Here is a 14,893-nt window from a genome sequence, read left to right as displayed (position 1 = left end):
CAAATTCATCCCAGGAAATGTTTCGCCATAACATCGACTCCGTTCATCTAAGCGAAAGCTGTTTCTTCTCACTGAAAGGTCACACGGCATGGATCCCGCCACGAGGTGGAAACGATTTTGCAACCTTGATTGCTTATCACGGCGACGGGCGATTTATTGCCGTTGTCTGTGCTTGTGATTTGTAATCATACCAAGGTGACATAAATAGAAGAAGAAAAATTGTCATCTTTCTGCCACGTTCTATTTTAACCATAATCCCACAATGAATAAAACCTTACGCCCACTTTAAGCTCTTTTGATTTGTTAAGTAAGGTTTCTGATAAGAAACATGTTGTGAAAGAATGTTGAACTATTCTTACCTTCAATTTACATTAAATGTTACTGTTCAATATGATGAATATGTTAATAAAATGAACACTTGCTCATATTAAAAGACCAAATAAAATTTCTTCCAATAATTAAGTTAGAACAAGCTTGACAAAAACACATCCAAGTATGGTTGTTATTTTGACCTGTTCATTCATTGTTGTATGATATGCTGTACATTTTGAGCGAAAAAATTGATATACTTCTCACAATATGTTAGGCTTCACACATGCTAAATATGGCATAGTATTTGAAACTAAAAAATATAAACAAAAACAAGCAGCATGGCCGATATTTATGGCACGTGGAACACGATCTCATATGCCACATTACGTGCTACCTTTAACCCTCGTCACAACACTGTGCAGAGTAAAATCATAACACCTTCCACACAGCAATCGACAACCCAACAAACCAACTACAAACAAAGTGGACCGCTGCTAAACGAGATCAACCAAACACAAACGATGACGACGTTGAACCGTTTCGCTCTTGTCCTCCAGCCCCGGGTTCGCTCTCAACCTTTAGCCAACGCTTCCAGTTCCGAGCGCTGCACCAAACCGTAAAACACTCACCCACTGCCCCACCCCCCTACCGGCCAGGCTGGTGCAAAGTGCACACACATACGCGTTCGCGTGAGTCACGGTCATCATCACAGGCGCTTCGGAACCGGAAGGCGCTGTCGGAAAGTGCACGGAAAATGGTTGCAGCAAATCTAATTTACTATTTGCCCAACCCCGTTCAACCTCATCGCCACCACTTCCCCACATGCCACCCAGCGGTCGGGTGTGTTGGTTTTCTGCTTTTTGTTTACGGTGCGCACTTATCAAAGAAATGGAGGTGGCAAGTCGGTCGGAGCTGTTTTGGTGCGTTACAGAATATGGTTTGAAAAATAAACCTAGAGAGAGCGTTAGGTTTCCGTGTTTGCTATGAGGGAAGGGGATGTTATGAAGCATCGTACAGTTGCATTTGCAAATATGGATGCGTTTGCATTGGATGGTTGCATATAATGAAATTGGAAACGTTTCTTTTTTTTCTGCATGTCACTGTAGACAATAATAACAATAAAGCATACACAAATATCACAACAAATCAGTACAAATCAATCCCAAGGGAGATGCTTGGAACGTTTCTCAAACAAAACAAGATGTAAACCCGCCACTCCCAACCGACCTTCTCCAATTATTAACAAGCAACATTAACTTCGAACCTACGTTGATATTGTTTAGTAAATCTTATCGCTTTCTTTGTCTCTTTTGCCTTCAATCGCGTATCATGCTAACCCTGTGAGAATCTGACTGGGCGCTCGCCCGTCGCTGATTAGCTTCATTTAAACAAAACGATGATTTCCGCCTGCAAGCAGTCCTCCCCAAACGGTCTCCAGAACAGCAATCAGCTGCAACCCAGCGTAGCTTACTCACTTTATTCTCAAAGCATCGAAACGATGAAAGATGGGAGCTGCGCTCATTATCTGTGGGATGTTTGATGCCAGAAGTCAACCGCCTGGATGATGAGATCCCGCCGCAACAGCATAATGTAAAGTTTGCTCTCCAGGGAGCTAAAGGTCATTAGCTGGAGGATTACGAAAAAAAACGCAATGCGCTTTTAATGTGGCTCGAATCAGTGCATTTCCGTATAATCCTATTCATCATTACGAAGAACGCGAAGGAGTGGGTGATTTTCTCGACAAGAGCTTGAGAGCAGCTTTGCTGATGACTTCTGTCCTGGGTAATACGTTTTTAGCGTTGATTCGTCATTACTGCAACGTATTCCATTGAATTCTTATGATCAATTTAAGACATTGTTTCCTCTTAAATTAGATCTTTTTCATTAAATGTCAGCCAACTAACAAACATCAGCACTGAAAAGCATACCAACAATAACCACATGTCTACATTAGTTGGACCTCTTTTGTCAAATCTGAGCTACTCCATCCTCGCACATGATGGAAAACTGATCCAACGAACTCATCGAACATTTATACAATTTTGACAGGAGTTCAACGATGTCGCTAGTCGACCACGAACAGCTTATACAGACGGAAAAATGTTCAACTATTGAATTCCAACTGAAATAGGGTTCATGATTTCGTAAATATTTGAAACTTCATTTCAGTCACAACACTCGTTTTCGAAAATATAGTTTGTATTTAGTACAACACTTAGGTCTAATTAATATAATTGATTCAAAAACATAATGTAAAAGGCCAGTACTAAAAGCACGTATGGATTTTTGGCAAGAGCCACATGGTCAGGATTAATCATGCTTAAGTACCGGTAATTAACACTTACGATCTGCTAACACTTAAGATTTTCTGGTCTTCTTTTTTGAAATTTCAACTACACATTTAATTCATTCTACAGTGCCTACGATAACTATATGAGCAGTAGATTTTTTGCTATATACATTAAATTTGGAAGCGATAGATGAAAACAGCGAAAGTATGATTTGTGCTAAAAGTGATTTTAAGTCACTTTACAATAAAGCTTCAAAAATACGAAATCAATTTTTTCACCATTTTTAAACTTCACTACACTGCTTACATCAAACAGACGAATTCAGGTATTTTGGTAGGTAGGTAGGTAGATATTTTGCAATAAATAATACATTCGAAAATGGTTTATAATAAGCCATTATAAAAGCCCAAACCAATTTTTAATGAAATATATTTTTACGATTTTTACAAAACTGTTTTCGAATTATTTTTTGAAGTAAAATGCCATCAAAATTAAGTTTTGTAAGGGAACTGATCACCTGAAACCAATCTTATTTGAATTAATTTGCTCTCAATCTATGCATTCTGTAAGTTTTAAGAATAAGTATAACCTTACAAACACATGTTTAAACTTTATTTTAAAAATGTTAAACTAAATTATATGTAAAGATTTAAACTTCAAAAATAAACTACATAAAAGACCCAAGAACTATGGCCGATGGTCGGCCTTGGCGTCTCGGGGAAGCCACATCAAAGCCAGATGAGTCATCGGATATACCGCGAACAGCGAAGCAAACAAGCGCAACACAAAAACAAACCACCAAACGGCACGATGCCTGCGTCTCACCATCACCTGACCGACCACCTACCGTTAAGGGAAAGGTTTCGCGGTTCAGCAAACATAAACCGCGCAAAAAAAAACAATGACACCAGTCCCCAGCCGTTCAGCTGTAGTGTAACTCATTCACAGTACTACACGCTGGACCACGCGCGTAGTGAAACCCGCTAGGAAGGGGGCACATTGGGCTGATAAGCGAACAGCAAACGGGTCCGATCTCGCTCGATCCACGGCTAGATGCTGCAGGCTGATCATCTGCTGAGAGGGAACAGGAAAGACATACAGCGCGCTCGCGAGACGCACCACCAAAACAGATCAATTGAATAATCGTCGAGTTGAGTGGCCGTCAACGTATTGGTGTGGTGTGCGTGAACTGTACGGTCGGCCGGGTGAGAAACGTCCAGATCTACAAGAGGCAGTCAAACGTCTTGCAACCGATACAGTCGTACCTCAGCGCTCTGCCTGTGAGGAAGCGGTTCGCTCGAAAGCAAAGGGTAGTTTCTCCAGAAGTGTGCACTAGAACGTGCTGAGTGTGTGAAAAAAAAAACTGTTTGTGAAAGTGCTTTAAGTGTCACAGTGTAACAGCCAATCAGTGTCACCTAAATATGGCTAAAGTTCCGCGTGTACTGGCGATGACGGCTACCGTCGTCGCTCTAGCCTGTCTGGCCGGTGTTGTGCAGAGTCATACGTACAAAACCGGCGACTGTCCATCGGTTGAGCCGATGAGTGGTTTTAGCATGAAGCAGGTAAAATAAAGCAAAAGTGATGCATTTGGAAAAAAAGGTTCAAGTTCATTACATTAATACACTTCTGCGCAAATCGAATTACGTTTAAGAAAGCGAAGTGTAAAAAACAGGCAGATCTGTAAGTTGTTGCTGATAACCTTGTTCGCACGTATTTGCATACGACACGCAAGAGAGGTCAACCACTCTCACTGTGGAGATGAAGCTCTCTGGGGCATCATCGTGCTTTACAGTGATTCCCATCAGGGGTCGGCACGACGCGTTGCTCTATGAGGTTTTTTGAGAAAATTTTAAAACCATTTCTGAAGGTTGTTCATAAGCCATTCACAAAAGTGCGTGTTGATCAATAGCAATGTATCAAAATAAATCATGCATTTGACGTGTTTTTAGTGTTTACATCATCATCCTAAGTAATGACGCATTAAGTTATTAAAAAACAAGAAGAGATACGATTATTAAACCTGGGTGCAAGATAACTCTTAAGACGCTTCACAGAGTTTGTGTCTATATCGATGGAAATAATGGAAAAAAGCGAAAGCTCGATAAATAAACACCATAACCTAACGGTTTTTCAAAATCTTCTTCAAAAATGCACGTTGATCTCGGTTAGATTCTGCTCACATTCAAGCTTGCCAACCCCTGCCACATTATGAGCATCCATATAATCAATGCTAAAGGCCGTGCAAATGCTCGCATCTCAAGTGGATGCTGGTTAATCGGTTACCTATCATTAACCGTAACGATTTTACGTCGTGCGGGTAAACCCATCCGTTATCTCCGTTACGATGTGCGTAAAACGGCGCCGCTTGCGATTAACTGGCTCTGGCATGTAATAATGGAGGTTAACTATTGCTAGCAAAAGTAACATTCTTGCACTCGAGCGACGAACAAAGTGTTAATAATAAAACAGATTTGGAGTGCAAGCATTTCAAGCTGTCTGAAACGGACATTAATCATTCCGTCTATAGGGACTCGCTTCAGAAAACGGGTCGATAAGGATCCTATTTTCTGAAACCCCTAACAAGCGTGAGATAGAAAGGTCTAATGGATTTTTTAATAAACTAGCGCATCCTTTTTTGTGCTGTTGCCTTCATTCCTGACTTTCACCACACGCACCGGTCCGTTTAAATAAATAATGCATTCTCTGGACGCACAATAGCACACGAAACACGGCGTCACATCCTACGTCAAACGCACGTTTGCTTAATTGCTCGGGAAGAAGCGCGGCTCGATGGACATAGTGATACACTCACACATCAAGCGCAAGACGAACACGATTCATCCGTCCATTGTAACGCGTCCAAGGATAGCATCTTCTTCCTGCCTGCCTCGCAACACAATCAACACTCCGATGTCCATTTCAGCCCAAACGGAGCGAAAGCTTTCATCCACTCGAGGGAGAGAAAAAGGGTAAACGCGTCTTTCGTCTCGGTTCTGTCTGGTGAAGAGTGAAGTGCATCAATTTCCTTCGCCAAAGAAAGGAACCGAAAGGAGCGGGCTACAAAAAGGTCAAATAAATATCTAGAACTTCTCCGCGCGACCCACTCTTTGTCTCGCGACCAACAAGCCACCGTCGAGGGATATCTGCCGGGCAATAGTTTGTTCCTATCTGCCGGGCAGAATGACCCAACCCGATCGTTACTTTCGGTTCGGGCCCCCTGTTGCTGACATTGATTGATGGGATGGGATTGCTCGGTGGGAAAAGAAACACCGAGAAGAAACAGAGAGAGAGAGAGAAAAAAACCCCATCCTAACGGACCCCCATTCCGGAGTTGCCGGATAATGTCCGGCCACGATTTGTGGAGAGGTGTGCGGTGTGATTGCATCTGTTTGCCACTGACTTTACCATCCCCGTGTTGGCGTAAGCTTTCGGACTTTCCGGTCGAGATTGCGGAGGTATGGAGGGCCTTTTAGTTTGCTTTCTCGCTCACTTTTCGGGTGCATAAACAAACTTTTCGACTAAGCAAACAAACAGCAGCGGCAGCGTGGGCGATGGGTGGGTGAACGGCAAAAACAACCATCCCGACGACCCGGCTCCGTCCCGCCGGTACATGCGAGATGTTCGTAACGATTGATTCAATTTTCCTGCGCAACAAGAACTAGGTTATGTTATGCTGTCCCGTTCAGGCTGTGTGCTTGTTTTTGAAGCGAAATATGGATGGGTGTTTCTGAAAGTTACGGCAAATACATATTTTTCATCCACTGGTCGTGCTGCAGATCGTGGTACCGTACATCGTCAAGCTTGAACTCCTTGAAGAAGAAAAAAAATGGGGTAGAAACCCCCACCCGCAAGCTTACGAACATGTTATTTAAAAACACAAACAACACCACTTCTAACGTTTCTCCTCTCCGCTTTGTTGCCCTTCCCTTTCGAAAGGTTAGTTTTTGAACTGGAAGTTCTTTGCCGGCTCCTATTACTTCTAATTACACCATCCTACACGTGGTGAAAGCGCATCAACCTTCCACCACACTCCAAACCCTGTGAACACGCTTCTGAAGAACAAAAAAGAAGGTGAAACAGAACACCTTGCCTTTCTTGACGTAGGCGATAATTTATTGTTAGCCCCTTGCGTGTGTCCTTAACGCCACAACAAACACGCACACGCTAACGAGTAAAGTGACACCAGGAGTAGCAGCAGCAGCAGCAGCAGCACTAGTGTGCGCCACAGATGGCGCAAATGACAATTGCACCGAAAACTTCACCAAACCCAACCCCATATCTGACGCAAGTCACACACTCCAACTCGCAGGCTCTGTGTCGTCCCGGACGATGGATGATGATGATGATGACGTTTGCGAAAGCGAATAAGGCGCAAGCGTTTCCGGCTGTTTTCCCCTTTCCCGGGGTGTGAAAAGTGGAAAGATAAATTTTCATTTTTGAAATTCCCACACGCTAGGCAGCTCGCTTTTTATAGTTCCGGACAAACCTCCGGTGGGGGATTGGGGGGGGGGGTTTGTAAGCTGAAGCAGTTGAACACATAATGAGAATCCTCGACATGCGTGTGCAGCACAATGCGGTAGTACCGGGCAAATGCTTATTGCAGGGTTGAGACACATTCGCTTCTTCCGCTTGTCGCGCGTACTCCCGGCATGAAATAATGTTTCAATTCATCACGAGTGTAGGACGTCGAGGGGGGGGGGGGCGGGTTACTTTTGCCTTCCCTTACCGACTTTTAATGAGTCTCGGAGGTAGAGAAATGAGTGCAAATTCTTCATCAACAACGCACGTGAAAGCGTGCGCAAAGAGACCGTCCCCGTTCAACTGCTCGTGATAATTGTTTGACGTTAACATTCTGTTTAATTTTTCACACTAAAACAAAGCTAGCTCAGTGATTGATGCTTTTGTTGTGCAAGGGAAAAGGGCACCGGGATAAACCAAGCACCGTGTAAACTTTAATAAGCCAATCAAAAGTTACGGTCTACACTACACCGGGCCCACCGGACACACAAGCATAGCAACAACATCCGATCGCCCTGACCTGTCAATCCCTCCGGTTCCGACACGGGACGCACATCGACCCGATGCGACCGAGACCATGAAACCTAACCCCCCGAAGACTCCCGCTCCAATGATGGAACGCAAAGTTTGTCATGCCTTCTGGTGTTCGACAACATTTCTCCGTCACGGGAGGAGTCGGGCAGCAGGCCTAGGACGCTGCTTGTCTAAACTTTTTGCGGAAGCCAACTTCACTGGCTTGCCCCTGCACTAGGGCAGCAATCTACCTAGTTGTGGTGAGAATGGTGCTGGTAAAACGGCCCTGAACTTGGCGGTAGAACGAAGAAAAAGGCCAGCCAAGCCATACACAGCTCAATGCAGTTAAAGGAGGGACCTACCTTTGCAAAACATTAGCCATTGCCTTCACTACGGTGTAGCTTTCCCGGGCAGCCACTTTTGACCTCTCGCGGTCAGTGTACTGGTGCTGTTTTTCCACGCTGCTCCAAAAGCGTTTCTTGCGAGCAAGGTGGGAAAACTTTTAAGTGCCTTAGAAACCACGTGTTCAATGTTTTTGTTTTCCTCGTACGAATTGTGTGTCCGTTTCATAAGGGGGAGAAGCGACACCAGAGGATAATAGGTTACAATTTAAAATTAATGATGAAACTTCTAGTCTGGTAGTCTTTTGGACAGCTTTACGCACGACCGGCTCCATGATTTGCCTGCAGAGTTTGACAAGGGACATGGCTGTGTAATTAGTGACACTGGTACACAGGTCGCTTAGGGTAAGGCGTCACGCGGTGTCTCCAACGCGACAAAGGTGGAATAAAATATTAACAGCTAATTTGGAGAGCTTCAATTTAATTACTTGTTAATTACTGATCAGGTTCAATCTGCGAATCGTCTCTCAATATCAAAGCTTTACGCTCAACAAAAGCACTCCTTTCTTTATCCAACTCTTCTATTAGCGAAACTTAAAAAACTTTCAAATAATTACTCTCACTGCTTAACACCCTCTGTGTCCTATTTCTTCTTCAGTTTCTCGGCATCTGGTACGTTATCCAGAAGACGGGCACTGCCTCAACCTGCGTGATCTACAACATTACCAAAAACCCGGACACCCCGGACGAGTACTTTATCGAGCAGATCTCCCAAAAGGCACCGCTCTCGATCGCACCCATCAAGCACGAGTACTCGTACACCGGCAAGCTTACCGTCACCGACCGGGACGTACCAGCCCGAATGACCGTACGGTTTCCGCTCAGTGAGTGTCACAGCTGCCGAAAGCGAGCGTCATACCCTCCGAATGACGTCATTGAAACATCGATCCCTTTCCTCGCACAAAGTACCACCAGCTGTGCTTATGCTTGAATTTCTCTCTCTTTCTATCGTTTTTCCGACCCTTTCCGCCAGGCGTAGCCGGTTCCGCAAAGTTTGTCATCTTCATGACCGACTACGATACGTACGCCGGGGTGTTTTCGTGCCAGAAGATTCCGTTCGGCCATCGGCAGAGTGCGACCCTGCTGTCCCGTACGCGCGATTTGGACAAAATCTACGTCGACAAGGTAAGTGGACTGCTTAATTGCAAAATGCGGGTTGTATATCGGACGTATGAACACAATGAAATCGGAGGGTGGGTTGGCCATAAAATGAAACTTTTGTGAGTGTTGAAGTGTAAATCGAACTACTGGAATATCTTCATAGGGAATTGTGTTAGAAATATTGTGGCTAGGTATATTTAATTATAATATTTTACAAATTGATACGTTTCATGCACACGTTTAACACAACACATCGTTTAGTTTTTGTTTAAGTACTTATAAGTACAGTCCAAAAAGCTAAATCAATATTGTTACCAAGTATTTTTACCTTTAGCGCCATCTAGTGTAAAACAGACGCTACTACATTAAGCGAAATTTGTTTCCTTTTACCGACTTTTTCGGTTGCACTGGAAAATACACCTATTTGACTATTTTAATAATAAAAACCTAAGAAAACTTTGAAATTTAGCGCCAAATATTTAAATACAGCTATTGATTTCGATTTAGAAACCTACAATACTCCGCAAGATACTAAAATATGTCCATAATTGGCTGTTCTACTAATTAACATCTCCCCTCATGGGGTAGATCACAAGCGATTCATTCGGAATGTATGAAAGTTTCCATTACACACACACACACATACACGGATGATATTTTACGTGACCTTTCAGAAATATTTGAGCATTTTGCAATTAGTGTACCTCGACGGCACTGTCCACAGCGCACCCCAGTGTCCCACTGTGCCCGGTGGCTAATGAAAAATGTAAACGGTTGCGTTTAGTTTTGCCCACATCTAATGGCACAACTTCCAGATGGACGACGACAAAATTCTGCCCTTGTTGTAATCCACCACCCATGCACTGGGTGGAGTTAGTTGTCACTCTCGTTACTGCTTGGACGGTGGTCTGATTTTCCATAGCCTTTTTTCCCCCTCCTCAAACACGCTCATTCCGTTCCAGCATTCCAATTCGACACCTGGAAGTACCTGGGTTTGTTCGTTAGCCAGCTGTGGCCAACAAACGGTGTAACGAACTACGCTCCGAAAGCTTACCTTTGGCACATCGTTCCCCCCCGCTTCATGGAACTCCACTGCACACAAAGCTTTGGGGCGAGGTTTCGGTCAACTGTGGCACATGCTCCTTGCTACCCGGAACAAACTAGTGTACCCCTGCACCGATGTGTCCACCAAATCCAACAGCAATTTCGAGATGCCTAGGGATTTAAGGGGCCGCTTCTCAAATTGGTCAACGACCCGTAACCGGAATCTGAAACTTTACCACTCACACCATCAAGGGGGAGGTGTGGTGGAATTAGATTCGGATGTGTTTAAACGGACTATGAGTTGTGAGGTGAGAGAATACTGTTCCAGTTGGGGAAAAGTACAGCTGCTGGCAGTAGGAGAAGCTCGGTAGTAGTTGAGAAGCTCGAGCAAAGCGAAAGAATTTGTGTGACACACAAAAAATACTCTAGTATGCAAAAAAAAAATCCAAACCAAGGGAAAAAGAGCAAACAGCAAAATAATGTAAAACTCGCCCAGTGTATGTCCCACGGGATTGTGCGAGTGCACAAATGGAGGAATAAAAAGGCTCATTTTCATATTAGCCTTACCCGGAAGCCAAGTGCACACCCCCATTAGTGGACCGACAAACCAGCACCCGCTCACCCGGCCTTCCCTCGCCAGCCCGCTTGCACACATTCTCAATTTGCGCCATTTTTCTAACCACGTGTGGCACCTGCGCGTATCCTCAAGCGCGTGTTCGCCCACCTGCCACGATCCGATAAAACATGCACGAATGTAAAGTGGAAGACAACTACTGGCTCTTGTGTTTGCTTCCTCTCCCAAAGTCCTTCCTCCGCGCACCAACAACAAGTCAACGAGCAACATGGACAGATGATCCCCACCAAAGGGAATATGAAATGACTGTTGACTAGTTTTGTCGTTGCGCTTACACGTCCCCCTTACTTGTTACGCACGGTTGACGAGCTGCACACGGGGTAACAGGGGGTAAGGGGTGGAGAGGTAGGAAGAACCACTCACAACTAGTGCTAATTACAACTGGTTACATCCAGCCCGGGGAACAACTACCCACTACCTACCCATCACATGTTTGAGTGCGGCAGCCGCGCAAAACACGACGGCGAACGCAGGACCAGTCCATGGGAGTTTTCGAGCGTTCCGAAAAGTGTTCCGCCATGCCCTTTTGGAATCTAAAAAAGACACACTTTTTGTGTGTGCACTTCTTGAAATCCCACAGAATTACACGACCGCGCGGAAAAGTCACTGTACAATTCTAAGGAGAACGTGCGAATTGTAGCTACCTTCTTCTTTTTCGCTTTCTATATGTCTCTGTATCTCCGGCAGGCAGTGTTAACCAGACACTTAATTAGTCTTTTGTCTTCGAGTTGCAAACAACTGTGGTGGTGTTGGAGCTACTCGCTCGCTCTTTGAGCTGTCACATTCGTCTTCGGCAGCGTGTTACTGGTTACCATACCATGCCATGCTTGCTGTGTTAAATTGGATGTTAAATGCGAGGACTCTGTTTTGATGTTTAAACTGATTGATGTACCTGTTCAAAATAGTTCTAAGTGGTAGAGCTTTGTTTTGTGTTTAGAGTGGATGAATTGAGCGATCTAGCACAATTTAAGACAAGGATATAGAGGAAAATTTTAAAACCATTGTTAATGGAAGCCTTCGAGTTCTTGAAGAAAAAAAAACTCTCATATTTTTCAAATATTAATCTTCTTTAAGTGTACCTGTAAGGACAGTAAAATAAAATAGATTGTATGAGAAATAGAAAAGAAAAATTAAAGAATAAAAATATTAGGAAACTACACTCGACACAAAACTATTACCTGAAAACCTTATGCTTCAAAATTAAGAAAAATAATCACTTTCTTTAATGAAACGAAAGGTCGATTATTCAAAACCTTGATTTGTGATAAAGGCCAACTTGAAAAGCATGGTTTTGAGATAATCATGTTTAAAATGGAATATTTTATTATTATTATAGCACGAGTGCTATTAATAATAAAAGCTATTATCTGAATGAAACGAACGATAAATGGCTTAAGCATGGGAAAATCCTACTAATCTTCCAATTACGAACGCACTCTTTGGCTCACAGTCCACAGTACAGCCCCTTACTTCATGAAAAAGTTATTAAAGTTACCATTTTGAGTGCTAAACTTACGGTGCCGATTAACACCATGGCACAGCAACTACATCGAAATAATCACACTCTCCACTATGCGGCATGCTACAACCGGCCTGTTTCGTGCCCATTACACCATCCCATCCACCCAAAAGCTTACCAACCTGTTGCATCGTGCTGGGTCACCTTTTCCGGCGCTTATCCACCCATAGGCCGACTGCCGAGATGATGAACCGTGTTGTGTGCGCTTCCAGCGAACAACCACAATCTCTGCAAAATCTGCACGGAACGCAACACCCTGTAGCTTGAGCTCCCCGCACCGTACGCTGACCTCCGTTCGCTTGGCGTGCGTTAAATCTGATAACAACGATGTGTGAAGCATACTCTAATCTTCTTACCCTGCCATGGTTGGTTGAATAAATCACACGCTGCGCCATCACACGCGGGGATGCTTCCGGGAAGCTTGTGCCACAGACTGGCACACCGAACGGCACACAAACAAAAGGCCCTCCCAAACCGCGCTGCCTGTGTGGGTGTGGGAGCTCGTGTGTGTGTGTGATGATGATGATACAGTGGAGCTGCAATAAATCATGCACCAAAATTGCTTTCGGATCACCCCGACCGAGATGGTCCCGAGTCAACACTGGTCAGCGTAATATTCATGAGCTCCCGAATGTTGCCACAGCTTGCTGTGTATATCACAGTTTGGTAGAGCCACGGTAGAATGCTAGGCGAGAAGCGATCCCTTGAATCATCTGCGGCGGGGGACTGGTGAATAAATTCTCATTAAAAATCAAAAACCCTGCCCATGTTTATCCTTACACATTGAGGATCCAAAAAGGTGACTTTAACGCTCGTCAACTGTGGATACCGTGAAGTTTTTGTGAATTCGTTTAGGATTTGGGAGATGTCCATTGTTTGTTAGATCCATGGCGAGGGTTCGTAAAAGATTTTCAATTTTATTTGTTTTATTGAAGTATCTTCGAATCCGTTTCCACAAATAATAACAGTAGTAGACTAAAATAGTATCACATGATTGCTAAACAGGATCAAATGAAGTACTTAAGAAGAAAACATGTAAAACCCTTTTTTCTAAAATTGTAGCTAAAACCCTCTATAAATCCAGTCCTCTATCATACTAAAACGTGTGATAAACTGAAGTATATGCGATTAAGCCACTTCGATAGGGCACTCTATACTACGGTATGCAAATTGATCATTATCACCCTCCTGTCCCAACCCCAACGTTTACAACGCGCGTTTCACTGATGGTACCACACACGCCACCCATTCCTGGTCACGGCACCGCCACCAATGCAGCAAGCCAATCGCGTGATTGCAATTAATTAAAATTGAAATGAGGACCGTCAACACGTGACGTTGATGGGAATTTGTGGATCGCATTTTTTGCACACTACCTTCGCCAGATTTAAAAGGAACGCAGGGAAGCTGTCTCGTTCCGAAACGGTCACCCTCCGGCCCTGGTGTCGTAAATCCATTTACCAAACACTGCCCGAAATACTACGATGTGCACTTATTCGCTTAATAGTCCGATTTTTTTACTCACGTTGCTCTTTCTTTTATCGTTATTTTCTGTTTTTTTTTTCGATTCTTCCACAGATTCGCACCCGATTGGCTTCGTACTCGGTGGATCCGTTCGATCTGAGCATCGTCAACCAGACCGGCTGCCCGAAGGAGGGCGAAGCCGGATGGAATATTCACATCGACCCGGACACCTTCTCGACGCGCAACATTGCAAACGCTTTCCGGAAGGCGGGCGAAGCGATCGGTGACGGTTTCGAGGCTGCAGTGAACGCCGGCAAAAAGGTTCATTTATTTTGAGCAGTAATGCCTGACTAGCGCCCAGCTAGCGCAAGCAAAATCGAACAAAACACTCGAGCGCGAACGCTCGTTTACTACCGAATAGTAATTAAAACTTTTCACTCTATTTCGTACTGGTGCATTCTTTGTCAACTTTTCCGACTGTCTGTTCGATTTCGAATAAACTATTTTCAAAAAGACGAATTTACTAATTATATTTTTATCGCAAATATTTCCTTTTCCATGGCTGCAAATCTTCTGCTGGACCTGCCGATTACCTTGCAGATCTACAACAAATATCGCGATGGAGACAGTGACGAGATGGAAGCCGAAGTGGTAGAAACCGGAACCCACCGTTCCGAACGACTGATTAATGCAGCCGAATGGTTGCCCTAAGCGGACAGTCATGGAACAAACATTTGCAATAATCGTGACTCGTTTCAATTTGTACTGATTAACTTATACGATGTGTCAATAAATGAAATTGAAATCTCCTCGAATGATTTGTTTCCATCGTTGAACTTTTGTTCAACAACTTTACAACAAAGTAGTGTTGGTGTATTACTGTTTGTATAGCTTATCTCATCAACGTATGCCCTCTTTGTAGAAGTTGGTACTCTTTGAATGTTTCAAACTTTTACTTTTATGGTTCAGCTTATCTGTGTTTTGTGTGCGTTTTGTCTAGCGACTCATATGGTGCCCACTGGAGATGGCACACTGTACAGGGGGTAGTGGTCGATAGAGTAGCTAAATGGTAGAAAACACCACTTTGCAGTAGGGA

General features: G+C 44.0%; 1 protein-coding gene across 2 annotated transcripts; it reads left to right on the top strand.

Moving 5' to 3' along the window:
• The first annotated feature begins 3,643 nt into the window (after positions 1-3,643).
• LOC120900825 (apolipoprotein D-like) lies at positions 3,644-14,612 on the top strand. Of its 2 annotated transcripts, none has more exons than XR_005739238.1 (5): positions 3,644-4,165; positions 8,634-8,859; positions 9,009-9,160; positions 13,912-14,217; positions 14,398-14,514. XR_005739238.1 is itself a non-coding variant. In XM_040308316.1 (5 exons), exons 1-5 carry the CDS (start codon positions 4,025-4,027, stop codon positions 14,506-14,508), a joined length of 837 nt encoding a protein of 278 aa, XP_040164250.1. In that variant the 5' UTR covers positions 3,705-4,024; the 3' UTR covers positions 14,509-14,612. The 2 variants fall into 2 exon arrangements, 1 of the variants encoding a protein (XP_040164250.1); XM_040308316.1 differs by having other exon boundaries at positions 3,705-4,165; positions 13,912-14,118; positions 14,398-14,612.
• The last annotated feature ends 281 nt before the right edge of the window (positions 14,613-14,893 follow it).

Source organism: Anopheles arabiensis, chromosome 3 (assembly GCF_016920715.1).
Source record: "Anopheles arabiensis isolate DONGOLA chromosome 3, AaraD3, whole genome shotgun sequence".
In the NCBI taxonomy this organism is placed as follows: Eukaryota; Metazoa; Arthropoda; class Insecta; order Diptera; family Culicidae; genus Anopheles; species Anopheles arabiensis.
This window is presented reverse-complemented; position numbering and strand designations above follow the sequence as displayed.

Coding starts and splice junctions, on each gene's coding strand:
- LOC120900825 (XM_040308316.1), top strand. CDS start 4,025: ATGGCTAAAGTTCCGCGTGTACTGGCGATGACGGCTACCGTCGTCGCT. Junction 9,161..13,911: donor ACAAAATCTACGTCGACAAG/GTAAGTGGACTG, acceptor ATTCTTCCACAG/ATTCGCACCCGATTGGCTTC. Junction 14,119..14,397: donor CAGTGAACGCCGGCAAAAAG/GTTCATTTATTT, acceptor ATTACCTTGCAG/ATCTACAACAAATATCGCGA.